Below are 14,578 nucleotides of genomic sequence, written 5' to 3' on the forward strand. Positions count from 1 at the left end.
CTTCTGTGGCAAAGCTAAGCATTTCATTAGGATGTTGCCCAGGGAAGCCGCGAATGTCTTCAGAATCCCTGGAAGTGTTCAAGGCCAGGCTGAGATGGAACTTTGAGCAACCTGATTTAGTGGAAGATGTCCCTGCCCATGACAAGTAGGCTGCTACACGATGATCTTTAGGGTTCCTTCCCAAACCATCCCCCGATTCCCTGTTGATGGAAGTGCCAGAGTTACCTGCAGAGGTGGGCGATGGCACGTGGGTGACGTAGGGGTGGTGCTGGAATTTGGGCGGGTTGTCGTTCACGTCGGCCACGGACACCAGCACGCTGGTGGAGCTGGACAGAGCCCTGGGGAAGCCCCCATCGCTGGCCACCACCACCAGGGTGTAGTTCTCCCTCGCCTCCCGGTCCAGGAGAGCGCTGGTGATGATCTGGCCCGTAGAAGGGTTGATGGTGAATTGGGAGTTGCCGCCCCTAAGCCTGTAGCTGTTGGAGAGGAAAACCAAGGGAGAAAAATTGGATTAGTATTTCAAAAGGCAGCCTGCTGCCTTAAGATAATAACCATTTCCTATACTCTTCAGACCACCATGCTGACGGGTATCAACACAGACTGTCACATTTTCATCTGACTTTCCATCTGTCTTCGCTGTTTGACTTTTTCAAATTTCAAGGCCTGTCATAAATAACATTTCTGGGGATTTCCAAGCATAGCTGTTTAACACAGATTTCCAATACATGAGCTGACTGAGCTTTTGGATATTTGAAGATACCATTGGACATACTCTCAAAACTGCCTGCTGGAGGCGTCCTCTAGTGCTGATTTCCCTGGGCTAATGCATTAGCTGTTACTCCAAAAGGCTGATGTACCTCTTAACTGAACCTGCAGAATATAGTTAGAAAAAGTACTGTCTTTTGAAATAAAACGATGACAGCTTTACAAAATAAAATGAACATTTAATATCCATATTGTTTCCTGACAGTTTTGCTATTCAAGACTTCAATGTGAATTTATAGTAATTCATAGCAAATTAGTAACCACAGAGCTCTGTTAACAGAGACTAATTGGGACCAGAGTTTAACCCTCAGACTGGTGGGGGTGTTTGGGTGTGTACACATATGATAAGATCTGATAAGAACTGTGTGCTCACTACAGGCATGTTGTAGGGGCTGCCTCTGCCTTCCTACCACACTGAGTTTGTCCCCTCTCTTGGAATGCTTATCCAACTTGTGTTCATACTGCACAACTCTCAAAGATGTATTTTTAAAGGTACTTGGTTAATATTACCCTTTTTAATAATCCAGATAATGGATTTTTGAGAAAATAATGGAAACAAAAACTGGCTGAAATGATCAATTCTCATATTCAATATCGTAACCCAACACAGCTGTGGTTAGCATTGCTCCTCTGCTACAGCACAGCAGCAGCTCTTCTGAGGTATGCTTCCATGAAAGACTCAGAATAAAGTGGCTTTAATGAAAGAGATTAATATTCCTATCTTCACCTCTTTAAGACCAGAACAGGTTATGACAGCAGTAATAACACAGCCCAGAAGCTGTACTGAGAGGGTTGAGAGCCAGCCTGTGTAATAGGCTGTGGCAACTTCTCCTGCTCAGTCATTAATCTCTGCACAACGCCACGAGCATGCTTTAATTGCTTAATTATGATATAATGTGATGGCCATATGCAATTATTCTCCAGCCATAGCAATGTGCACCTCAAATAGAAAGAATGTGCACAAAGCCTAAAGCACCACTTAGATCTCCCTAAACAGCAGCACCAGGCACATTTCATCTGTGATTTGCAGGGATTTAACCCTGAGTGGGGTATTGCAAAGACAGTAACTTTCTTTTCTGTGTTTCCACATGTTAGCACTGGAAAGATACCATGAATTTTTAATTTTTTTTTTTAAAGTAAACAATAAAGACATATTACATTTGTCATAAGACATTCTGAATTGTACCTGCATGCAAACCAACTGGACAGTGTACACATGTCTCAACACAACTGCAAAAAAATCCAAACTCAACCCCAAAAAACTAAGAAAACCAAAAACCCCTTGAAACTCAAATGGTGGCAAGTGGCATAAAAGGAATTTGATCCAAACACTTAAAATATGGCATTTTGACTCTTATGTCTACTGTCTTTAACAGGACTGCTCAAGTTTGCATTGCCATTTACAACCCCATCACCCTCCTTAATGACTTCACAGGTTGTCACCAGAAACAAGAGAACAAGAATTGGCACGTATGGACAGGTGACAGCTTTGCAGAAACTTGAACACTTCTTTCAAAGCACAGCACGTTTTTTGACTTTGCATGAAAATGTTAGCCAAGGATCTTAGATATCCCTATTGGAAACCAAAGGTTTAATTTTGAACAGACTCTAACAAGACAGAAAAGGAGTTCTGAGTGCTCAGCACCTCTGACAAGGCGACCTTACATGTTCTGGTCCTTCTGGCTTTCACCAGTTTTGTAATACCAGCCATACTTTAAGATCTACTTTAAATGCTGAATCTGGACAAATTCTGTCCAAGAAAAACAAAGTCCATTCCTGAACCTGAAGAGTGTAAAACAAAACCTGAAAACAGTGTTTTAATAGCTACTTATGAAGGGAAAAAATATTTTTATCAACTAACTGCTATGATGCAGTACTGAGTGAATGACAAAGACTAATGGCAGAGATATTAAAGCAATTTAACCACACTAAAGAAATCCAAGAGCACTCTGATAATTTTTGATTACAGGACACAATCATTACAGTCATTCATGCTCTGCATGGAATTGTTTTTTATATAAGGAATTTGCCAGAAATAGTTTCTTAGACTGTGAGTGAACAGAATTAAAAGCTTGATTGTTTCACAATTTAATAAATGGTATTTTTGGATGATTTTCAAATATCTAAAGATGTATAGATGTCAAGCTTCTATTTCTGGCTTGCAGCTAGTACGAAAGCAAATATTTCAGTATTTTGTAGACAGTGTTTTGCCATAACATAGTTCTGTTTTATTTTACTTCCTTTTAAAAAAATGACACTGTGGTATTCTTATGCTCTTTGAAGGAGGAACTGAGGTGAACTAACAAAGGTAAATAAGGAAGGTGCTTTTATATCCTCCTTTGTGAGTTTGGAAACAGTGATGTTTGCAGCCACAATTGTAAAATGTGCTAAGATTAAGAACTAATACAAACTTGCTTTACATTCCATTCCATTGGCAATCTATCTGTCCTCAGTGGATAATCCTCAGCTTGTCACTGCCACTCAGCATCTTCATTACTCTTGTCTGCGGAATTGGGAATGGCCAGTGTGCAGTCCAATGCCCAGTAAAGTTCCATCAATGAGCCCTGTGCAAAACTGCCAAATTCCAGCTTTTTACTGGTTTTCTGAATGGCCTAAACTTAATGATTCACCATGTGTAATTTTCATGCTAAACTGAAGACATTAATTGACCAAAGCTTTACTCAAGGAGCACATTTGCTTTCACTGAAAATTCCTCACTACATGAAAAGGTGTGAATGCAGCAGCAAGGCCTGTGGTGGGTGCAGCTGCAAATTGAACTAGCTTGCTTTTCACTCAGTGAAAAAATAACCCCACAACTCTATTTGTCCTCAATGTAACTCTAAAAGCCTACAAACAACAAAAAGACAGATTTGCCCAAGTAACTTAGTTACACACACAAAGCTGTCCTATTTTTTGTCTTACAGCTTTAGGGCACGCTGGTGATGGACACTGGGGAAAAAGGAATCTTCAGGCGAGATCTGAGGCAGCGTTACACGGAGCAGCAGTAATCGACCTACCTAATAACAGCATTTGTAGAAGCATCGGCGTCCGAGGAGTTCACGAGCAAAATATCTGTCCCCGTGGGAGCATCCTCCGGAACAGTGGCAAAATACATGTTCAAGGCAAACGTGGGGACGTTGTCATTGACATCATCCACTGTGACAGCAATGGTTCCAGTGCCAGTGAGGGCAGGAGATCCTGTGGGAAAGGGGGGGTACAAAGTGCTAGAGGTTACAAACACCAGCATGCTAATCGGAGCTCTGCCAGCCCCGATTTGGAGCCGAGCGCTTGAGCATGTCACAGTTCACAGAGCAAGGAAGCCAGCTCAACGCAGAGGACAGGGTCAGGTTTGTTTCAAAGTCATCTTGACATAAAGTACAAGTTGTGAAAGACCAAAAAAAAAAAAAAAAAAAGAAAGAAAAAAGTTATTATTTATTTTTCTTGCTCCATCTAATTCCAGAAATATTTTGTAATACAAGCTCAGTGGAAAAAGATGGTCTTGGAACTGCTCAGAAAGCCTTCCTGTAACAATTAGGACCAATTTGAAGATGTGGTTGACTTTCCTATTCCTCGGCAAGAAGACCTTCAAAGGTGGCACGCTGACAGACGTGAAGACTCCAGCCCTCAATTTATTCACCCGCAGAACAAATGGAGTGGAAACAGTGGCAAACCCAGTTTTCCACGTGGCTTTTCCACTGCCGGTCGCACCCTGACCTGGGGAGACCTTCTGGGAGCGGGTGAGAAGGTTGCAGTGAGTCTCCAGCCCTGTTCAGACTCATTCTCTCCATAAAGGCAACCATCTATAGCAGCAAATAATGCTCGCTCCAATGGGATACTGGCTTACAGGAAATCAGACTGAACTCATTTAACCCAGGGCTTTCATCCTCCTTGTTATTCTAAACTTAACTCTGATGAGCAGCAAGGAGCATGAAATAGCATGTTTATTCATGTGCAATCTCACAGTATTTGTCCTCTTCAGCTTTGCCTTTGTCAAACCCAAAAAAAGACAATGAAGATTTTTACAAGTTCATGTTAGTTTTGTCAGTCCGTTCATCACACTTCTTTTCAGCCAAGAATCACCAAGGCAACTTCTGCTAACTTCTGCTAACCAAATTCTTCCCCTGGAGAAAAGGGACCATTCCTTTCCTTGAATACATAGGAAGGAGAAGGAAAAAGTGATAGCAGAGCATGAAACACTTAAGTTATGGCCGCTTCTACTCAAAAGACAGATGACGACCATGCCTCTTTTACCCAAACCTGCACTGCTTTCCCCTTCCATCTCAGCATCACCAATTCAGCACTTGCTGGACCGGGATGAAGCGAGGATAACGGAATGCTCTGGGCTGGAGACTGGCGGAGCCCTTGCCGCGAGGCAGGCGCATTGCACGGAGCTGTCACTTGACGGAACGCAGGCTGCCCCTCCGGCCCCGCCGAAGATTGGGTCGCTGCTATCCAAGGGTATTGCTGCAGCCCAGCCTCGGGGCTGGGAAGGGGGCAGGCTCTGCTCCTGGGTCTCATCTGCTCCTGGCAAGGGCTCCAAACACAAAGCTCTTACATAAAAGGAGAAACAGCAACCCGTTTTCCCACTTGTTAACCCTTGAGGGCTGAAGAAGCGAGGGAGCAGCCTCAGCACGGGCAGGAGGATTTTGCACCACGAAATGCTTTGCAGTAAGGCGGTTTAATGCCCAAATGGGCTGAATGACAGAGCTCCCAATTGAAAGGTGTTATAAATCTCACAAGGCTGGGCTTGGAGGCTGCTGATCAGAGGGGAAGGATCACAAGGCCGAGGAAAGAACGTGCAAGCCAAGGAGTATAGATTTCACATCACACAATAGAGGCCTTTCTCTGCTCTGCTCTGAGGTAATTCACTCTGCCAATTAATACGCTTTCAGCCAGGAAGGTTACATTAAGGCAATAAGTCTGACTCATTTTTTAGCCTTTTTTATTTTGAACTCACGATTTTGTCATTTAGCCAAACACATATAGATAGAAAAGCCTGCAAAAGTGTTCTTGATTGCTGAAATATTGCCTGTGAAGTGTTTATTATTACTGCATTAAAGGAAAGAGAGTCCTCAGAGGCATTTGCTGCATGTGTCATCAAGCTCTGGCCTTCCAAACGCATTTTATTGACATTCATCTCGCAGCTAATGAAATGAAAGGTTGAAAGTTGTAAAGTTTCGCAGCTGATTAAACAATTTATATATAATTCAGAAATTAATCTTGGGTAAGTCACATTCAAAGAGCATCAGTAATGCAATTCAGCCTGGAAAAGAAAGCTAAAACCTGAAACTCGCTGTTTCAAACATATTTGCTAATACAAAGCCAAGGCCAGAAAATTCACACCGTGGGTTGTGTCACAAAAATGAACACAAGTGGCAGTGCCTTTAGATCCCAACCTTTGCCTCATGCCCCAGTCCCTTATTCTCCAATTCCCCTTCCTCCCTGGAAGTGTCTGCAAGGCACCATGCAGCGTGGGCTCATTTGTGTCAGCCTCAGGAAAGGGACTTTGCCAGCCAAGGCTGAGCAGCACACCAACAAAATTAGCTGGGGTAACATAAGTAACCCAGACCTCATCAACATTAGCTTGTGGCTGCAGAGTGCTCACAGAGACATCCCAGAAGTCCCATTTTAATTCAGCTGTTTGTAACATCCCAAGTCATTGCTCCTCGGTTCTAAACCCCAAACCTTTCTCATCTTACTTGGATGGAAAAACTCACGTTATTTACATTGGTTTCCTGTCTGTGTAGTTATCCAGATATAGGATTTTTTTTCCTCTAAGTAAAATATCACGTCCACAAATTTAATCCTTTATTCTATTACACAGAAAGACAAAGTTGCAATTTCACAGAGAGTCCTCAAAGCTTTTACTCGGTCGAAATTAAATGACTAGCTCACATTTCTGCAGTTACTGAGAAATATAAGAAGAGGAAATTACAAATGAAGTAATTTCATATGGAAAAGAAATAGCTCAGGGCCAAATTCTACCGTCCTCAGTGAACTTCCAGTGAAAGCTGTGCTTGCATAAGGACCACAGAATTTGGCCCTTGGTAATAAGCAGGTTTCATAAAATGTACAAGTCATATTTGTGGTGAGGGAAGTAGTTTCCACGGTCAGGCTGAGTTCCCAGATTTCTTAGTTTTGCTTCAATAGCAAATCTTCCTCAAGTCAGCTAATTCTTATTATGATAGAGCTTCACCCCTATTTTAATATTTTGCATAAATAACTGCAGTAAATTTAGTGTAAGTTCTGCAATATTAGCCAAACACACAAGATGACCCCAAACCATTCTTAATAAACCAGACATGTTACAACCTATCTAAAATTGCTGTACACAGCCACATAAGCCTCTGAGTACTTTTAAAAACAGCCCTGAGGGCTAAAGCCACAAAGAAACATACACTTTTCCCTTGGTGAACTTGCATTAAATATTTCTATGATTTTTCATGAGAGCCTGGACTATTTTTCAGCAGAAGCAGCAAGTGTTTCTTTGTCAGACACTCCTCATTTAGAGCATTTCTCTAGTGCTGTACAACTAGTAGGTTTTATTTTCCAAATCCCAAAATACTACATCTCACAGAGTCTTAGAATATCCAAGCTGGAAAAAGAGTTGTCTAGAAGGATGGAGGAGTGAAGGAACCAAATGATGAATAATGAAAGAACATAAAATTCACAGTGTGAACTGAATAGGAGAGATTGAATTGTCTGTTCCCATTCAGTGAGCATCACATCTTTAAAATTTATAAGATGGTGCCATTCATATATTATTTTCATTATAATTGTGGGTTTCCCCATCTCTGTGTGCTGAGGTCTGCTTCTGTGAGCTGCACAGTTGATTTCCTAGGTGGCAGCTGTACATATACACTAAGCAGACGGTCCCACAAACGTCCCCGCACGTCATTGTTGAAATAGAGATTAACCTGGGATAGTGTCAAAAGAGTAACGCTGAGTTCAGGGGGAAAATTGCTTCCCACGGATTTTCTTCCAAAAATTTCAGCTTTTTTGCTTACATCTGCAAGTAAACATGTGTCTGGGGATGAAGAGAAGGAGCAGACCTTGGGAGGCTGTGGTGGAGGATGAGTTACAGAGAGAGGTTATGAGAGGCCACCTTGGGCTGGGCCAGCACTGGGCTGTGGCTCCCCTCTCTTGCTCTCCCCAGCAAGATGGGACTGGGACTGATGAAGAGCTACAAGCAGGTTTTCTGCTCCATTCACCCATGCTTGCTTGAGGCTGATCACCACAAAAAATACTATGATATTTGTAATTTTTTACTTTAAAAGTTGTAACAAGCGATCTCAATTTTTTCCTCCCTCTGTCCAGGAGAGGTGGGATGAAAAATATTGGCTCTGTGCAGTAATTCCAACAGAAGAAAGGACAACAGAATGGAGGAAGGTGTCAGTGGGGAGAAATACCATTTAACCTGACAATCTCTGCTTTTCAAATGCTGCACAACCAGCAAAGAGAGGTCAATACACATTTCTGGATGAACTCATCATAAGCCACTCATTGCCCTCACTTGTGCCAATGTTCAAAGACACAAAGTCACCAACAAGGGACACACCTAAAGACGGCTTTCACCTCTGCCTCAGTCCATCCAAGCAGCCTTGGAAGAAGGGTGCACCATGTGCTTGTCCCTTGATCTGGGGAATTAGGAGGGTGAGCTGTTTGGGCTCCCTGGAATCCCCCAATATGTGGCAGTGTCTGCTCTGGTACACGCTGAGCTCTCCACACCACATCTGGGCGACTGGGGAGTGATCAGTGCACTTAGTGCACTGGAGCAGCAAGAAAAAGCCATGAAAGGAAACTTGCAAAGCCATTTCGGTTCTTCAGGAAAGCTCAGGAAAAGATGATGCTATTGAAAATTATCTCGGCTGCGCGGTGCTGTTTGGCTCACAGCAAAAATTAGAAATAGGAGAATGTGTCCAGCACACCATCCACATATTGTTTGAAGCCTTAATGGTTTCTAGGTCCTGTCTGCACCATGCTTAGCACAGCAGATAGCAAAACCATCATTCCTTTCAGAAACCAGGAACTCAGAAGTTTTTGCCAGCATTAAAATATCAAAATCACGCGCTAGAAAACTAACAATAAGCTTAAGCAAAAACCCCACAGATACTTTTCAGTAAAATGAAATTAAAAAAAAAAAAAGAATTAAAATTAAATAAAATGAATCTTACTGACTAATCAAGACTCATCCTGCAAGCAGTTTACCATGTTTTGTGGTAAATTAAACACATCATTATCCTGAAAATTGGAAAGCGATTTAACAGAAATGGAATTTTTGCCTCAGTGAAACGTGTTGCTTTGCAACAAAGCGGATTTCACTTCTCCAGTCAAACACTCAGTGAATGAGTCCCAGGACTAGGAGCTGTATGTGTTATCACAGAGAATTAACTTTTTCACTAAGTAAACAAGGCCTTTCTCACAATAAAGTGGCCAATCTTTCTAAATGCATTTAAATGCAGACAGAGTGTGCTGAGCCTCACTCAGCTGGTGAGCTTTAAAATAAACACAGAGCTACATTAAGTGAAAATGCAACTAGCCTGCACTACACTTTGCATTTCCAGTGCACACTAGGCTTGATCTGGAACATGGACAACTTTAACTAATTTTCCAAGAACACAGAAGAAACTGTGAAATGAGAAAAAGTAGTCCTTCCTACAAGATTGCACCACAAATATTTGTCCTGGCTGGGTATGGTGACTGTGCTTTGTTTTCTTCTTACTCAATTTTTCACCGCAGGCTGTCATGCTAAGTCTTAAAAAAACTTTTGAACCTGGACTATTTTGAGACAAAAGCTGAAATAAGTGGCTAATAAAAGATATTAAACAGTTAGAAGCAATCCATACTCTCAAGCAGTTCAGTGAGTGACTGAATGAGACATGCAGGAAACTCAGATTTTCAAAATTTCTGAGTGTGTCAAATCTGAGTTTATCTCATAGTTAGGGACAAAGCAGTAGTTGATCCCAAAGCTGATTTAACAAAAAACTTCAAAAACCAAGGGAATATATTGATAGTTCGGACAGATCCTTACTTTTGCAAGGATTATCTAACAAGGGAAAAAAAAAAAAACCCAGGGACTTTCTGTACTACATCAGGCATTAAGAAAAGAGAATATCAACCCCCATCTAGCAGCCTAAATAAGCTGGGAGCAAACAGAACTAAATTTGAGAACATAAAAAGTGAAAACAAAATAATAAATTATTCACTAGACCAGAGCCCAACCTTGTTCAAGCAACAACACATCCAGCCACCCTTACGCTGGTGCGTGTGCATGAACACAGAAACTCACACCTGTTCTGAGAGTGCAAAAGAAAACTCTGTCCCACAACAGTGATGCACGATGAGATCTCTCATCTGCTCTTATCCACACGGGTTTTAAATGTGGATACCAAAATTCCTGACTGACTGCATCCTATGAATCCATTAAGCTTTGGTGCTTCAGGACAGGGGCAACATCACATAGCAAGAAATGCAATATGCTGGTGAAAGAACAGGAGTTGCAGGCACACAGAGAGGCAATTTTAAGGCCTCTGGTGTATATACACATTTCCCTATCCCTGTTTTCTTCCTCTGATCAGGAGCAGTTTCCTGCAGCTGTTAACCCAGAGAGGCATTACAAAAAAAAAAAAAAAAAGCTGGAGCACTGTTACAGACCTACAGGAATACAGACTGAGAACAAAAGCCATGCAATAAAGAAAAAGTATAATATATATTTAGCACAGTTTCAAGATGTTCAACCATCTTACACATACATACTGCATATTTCTTAGCCAGAAATGCATCTCTTTCCAGAGCAATAAGTTGCCTTCTACCAAATGTTTCAAAATAAGAACAATTAAGGAAAATGCTGAACTTAATGTTCATAAAAATCATGGCACATGACAGGCTGTAAGGAAGAAATTGTTCCCTGTGAGGGTGGCAGGGCCCTGGCACAGGTTGCCCAGGGAAGCTGTGGCTGCTTCATCCCTGGAAGCATCCCAGGCCAGTCTGGATGGGGCGTGGTGTGACCTGGTCTAATGGAAGGTGCCCCTGACTGTGGCAGCAGGTTGGAATTCCAGGAGATTAAGGTCCCTTCTATCCAAAATCATTTCATGATCTCCCTGTGCCTGCAAAAAGAGCAGGCACGACCATGTGCCCCACCCAAAACCTCGGGTGGAAGAAGCGAGACTGAAAGAAAGTGGAACTACAACTCAGGAGAAAGGCAGAGACATTAAAAAAAATATTTTCTTAAAACCACCAAATTACTCCTCCTTGTTATAAGTTATTGCTGTAAACAGAAAAAACAGAGAAGCTGGCTCCTGCAGGGGCTGCTGACTGAGGCAATTTTTGACAGCCTGTGACTCCTGAATATCCCACAGCGAAATTCCTGTAATGCACAATTCTGAATTACGCTTTAAAAACACCCTGTACAAATAGAGAAGATTAACCAGCAGGCTAAGTGTTCAGGCCATATGTGCATGTTTTACTTGCTTTATCCTTGCAATTAAGGCTTCCTGAAATTGAAGCTTTGTATGTGAAGATTGAGCTAGCAGACTCACAATTTATAAGGTGTAATGTTTAATTTAAAAAACGGTTTAAGATCACCAAGGCTGGAAAAATCTTAGTATTTCTGAAAGGCTGATAAACTGCTTAACAACTACTCTAAGTACTCTTCTGCAAAACAGATTACAGTCAGAGATCTCATTAGCAGATATGAAATAGAATTTCACAGGCAAGTGATGTAAGCAGAAGAACAATTGAAAATTAAGTTTGATGTAGAAGTTCCAAACTAATCAGAGCAAGATGGATGAATGAAGAGGTAAGGGAGGAAGTGCAACAGCTTGCAAACTGAAAAACTGACGATTCTAACTTGAAAATTTTAAAATATTCAACATGATATTCTAGCTTGCTTTCCCTGACAATAACTCCTCAGGGCATGTTGGACTGACTCTGCCACAAAGGGTTTTCCTAAATAGCTTTTGGAGCTTTTTCTTCTAGGGAAAAATGTCCAAGCGCTAACAGCTCCTAGGCTCTGTGATAGGGCAAGACCCTGCTATTAGATTGCCACAACCACAAAATGCCACTCTCAATTCTCTTGTCTCCTGATTTTAGAGGTTGGTTAGACAATATGAACACTATGAACTCATTGATGAGTGTCACCATCTCAGTTGTCCCAAGGTGCCATTTAGAAATAAATTAAAAAATCAGGCAGAACTACTCCATCAACAGTTTTAGATCCAATAATGAAAGAGCAAAAATAATAAAAGCCAGTGAAACAGAAAACCACTAAAAGTAGGCTAAAGCAGACAGCACTGACACAAGGAAGAGCTTCCATGAATACAAGGAAAGAAATGGAGCTGGGCGAGAACCCAAAAGTCATTTTGAAACAGCTGTGCCATAAAACAAGACCACAGAAGAGAGCAATCTTTCTGTCAACTGCTAAGCACCAAGGTGAGCAGACATCAGCTTCATTTAGCTCACCAAAGCCTCAGCAATGGGTGTACTTAGACATTGCACAGAAAACCTGGCAAATAGGACATCTCTAGCTGAAATAAGTGAGTTGCTTGTTTGTTTTGACAGCATCAAAATTTAAAAATAGTAAATCTGTTGTAAAAATAATTTTTTTTTTTTTTCAGGCAACATCTTTTCACACTGCAGACTCTGTGTTAGATAGAAATACAGTGTCTGCTAAGGAAACAGGATGAGTACAAGTGTCATTTAGTCTAGCCAGTTAAATCTCACACAATGTTGAGTCATAAGACTTTCTAAACATTACTAGAAAATACAGCTGTCCTTTTGCTGTTGGGAAACATCTTGAAATGTGTTAAAAAACCAACACAACTGCACTGTCACCTTTCATTTGATTTTAGGATTGAAGGGAACCAAAAGCCTAGCTCAGAAGAGAATTCCTGAGAAGGATATAACCTCTCTGCTTGGTCTCCCTCCTACATTCTTGAAGGAAAGAATGCATAAGTTGGGGACCAACATTTCTTAAAGAAAAAACATATGTTTGTTTTTCATCCAGGCCAGGGATGTATACAAAGAACAGCTAAATAAATATAATAACCAGTCACGGATTAATTTCTTTCAGGCCTATTTATCTAAATCAGTAAATAGGTTATTTAAAAAAATAAAATAATTCCCCCCCCCCCCCCCCCCCCAACACAGGAACACAGCTTCTAATTAGAAACATCACGATTTGATTTTGGTTTTATTGTGGCAATGTGCCATTCTGGCCAACCTAATCAAGAGGTGGTGGCTGCAGTTTATTTAAACAGTAGTCCTGGGCAGTGAGCAGGTTTCCAGATGTGCTACTCCACATCCCTGCAATCAATAAATAAAAGGAGGAGGACTGTTGGAATGCTAACATTTGTCCAGAAAATTGCTCAAAGAGTTAAAGACATGGATGATAAAAGCAGCTGCACCAGTTCTTGTCATGCCGCCAGAGTTGAATGTTTACCTAGTGCCGCATCCCCACCAGATGGGGTGAAAAAAAAAAAGGCAGAAAGTCTCTTTTCCCAACCATTTTGCCATGAAGAAAGGTACAGCAAAGCAGAGCAGATTTATGTGGTAGAAGCAGACCCGTGAAGACACATTCAAATAGTTGTGTGTAGGTTTCTTGGCGTTTATGCTAGCAGACATTCTGGGGCAGCATCTGCAATCTAAACACTATCCTGTTATTCCACAGTCCATCACTTTGCCTGTCGCTGTATTTATAATTCATGCACTCTGGTCTCACAGCCTGAGCTGCAAGAGGGTCTCTAAATTGGGATGGCTGAGCTTTGGGGTTGAATTATGTTTTATTTCTCCACCAAAGCCACAGGTGTACCGCTCTGCAAGATGCTGAATGTTCCCAGCGCTGGATGCTCTGCGTGTCCGCATAAATCCCCCCTGCCTAGAGCGGCGGTCGAGTATCCCAGGCCGTGCTGCAGTAAGAGCACAGCAGGAGCGCAGAAGTGAGGGAAGAGTGATGATAAACCAAGGTAGGAATCAAACCCCTTTGTGCAGCCTGCACGGACACAAATCACCGAGCCCAGCGCCAGCAGTCGGTCTGTCCGTCCTTTCCCTCCCGCAGCACGCAGGGAGGACTCTCCGCCGACCCGCCATCCACCCTAAGGAGCGGGCGGAGGATTAGCAGCCAAGGCCAAGGAATGGCTGGGCCAGAGCCAGGACACTGCATAGATCATGCCTGACTTCCCTGGGCCTGAGGGAGCCCTTGCTTGGGAAAGCACTTCTCCAACAACCACCTGGATTTCCATTGCTGCGGCACGTGGTCCCGCCAGCGGTCCCCACCTGAGCTGTCCCCAGTGTTCATGAGCAGCTCAGCTCTTCCATCACTCACAAGTCTTCCCACATGCCCAGGGCTGAGATCTGCTCTGGGAGAGCACTCCTCTGTGCTGTGAAAGAGCACAGAGATCCCTGAGGGCACAGGCACTGTATCCTATGCAGCCCCACTGGCTCCACGCTTTGCCACGTCCTAATCCTTCCCTTGCTGTTATACTCAGCGTGCCCGCTGCCAAAACATGCTGTAAATCTACAAAGGTGCTTTGGAGGGACACCTCGAGATAAAAATAATGGAAAATTACAAGTCATCCTTCTTCCAGCAGCTTCCCTTACACAGGCTAAGGTAACACAGCAAGAATCCACAGTCACAATTTGATGAAGTGAAAATAAACCTAAGAAAATCAAGAAATCCTTGATTATGGATAAGGAGACCAGGAAGGCAGCCAAAACTAAATTGGTCATCCATTAGTTCTTATATCTAAGGGTGCTTCTACGTATGTATTGTGTCTGCTTCCTGGAAAGAGCAGGAAGAGTTGGCATAGACTTCTTT

At 42.3% G+C, this 14,578-nt stretch overlaps 1 protein-coding gene across 1 annotated transcript in view; it reads right to left on the bottom strand.

The window, feature by feature from the left end:
* Positions 1-14,578, bottom strand: part of FAT4 (FAT atypical cadherin 4) — a gene marked incomplete at both ends in the record, with an annotated part of 119,576 nt that overhangs the window by 30,098 nt on the left and 74,900 nt on the right. The window contains 2 exons of the mRNA XM_084204240.1: positions 226-476; positions 3,783-3,963. Coding sequence (XP_084060366.1) covers positions 226-476; positions 3,783-3,963 — 432 coding nt within the window. The remainder of the gene's footprint in view (positions 1-225; positions 477-3,782; positions 3,964-14,578) is intronic.

The sequence above is a fragment of the Fringilla coelebs genome, assembly GCF_963513975.1.
Source record: "Fringilla coelebs genome assembly, chromosome: 4".
NCBI lineage: Eukaryota > Metazoa > Chordata > Aves > Passeriformes > Fringillidae > Fringilla > Fringilla coelebs.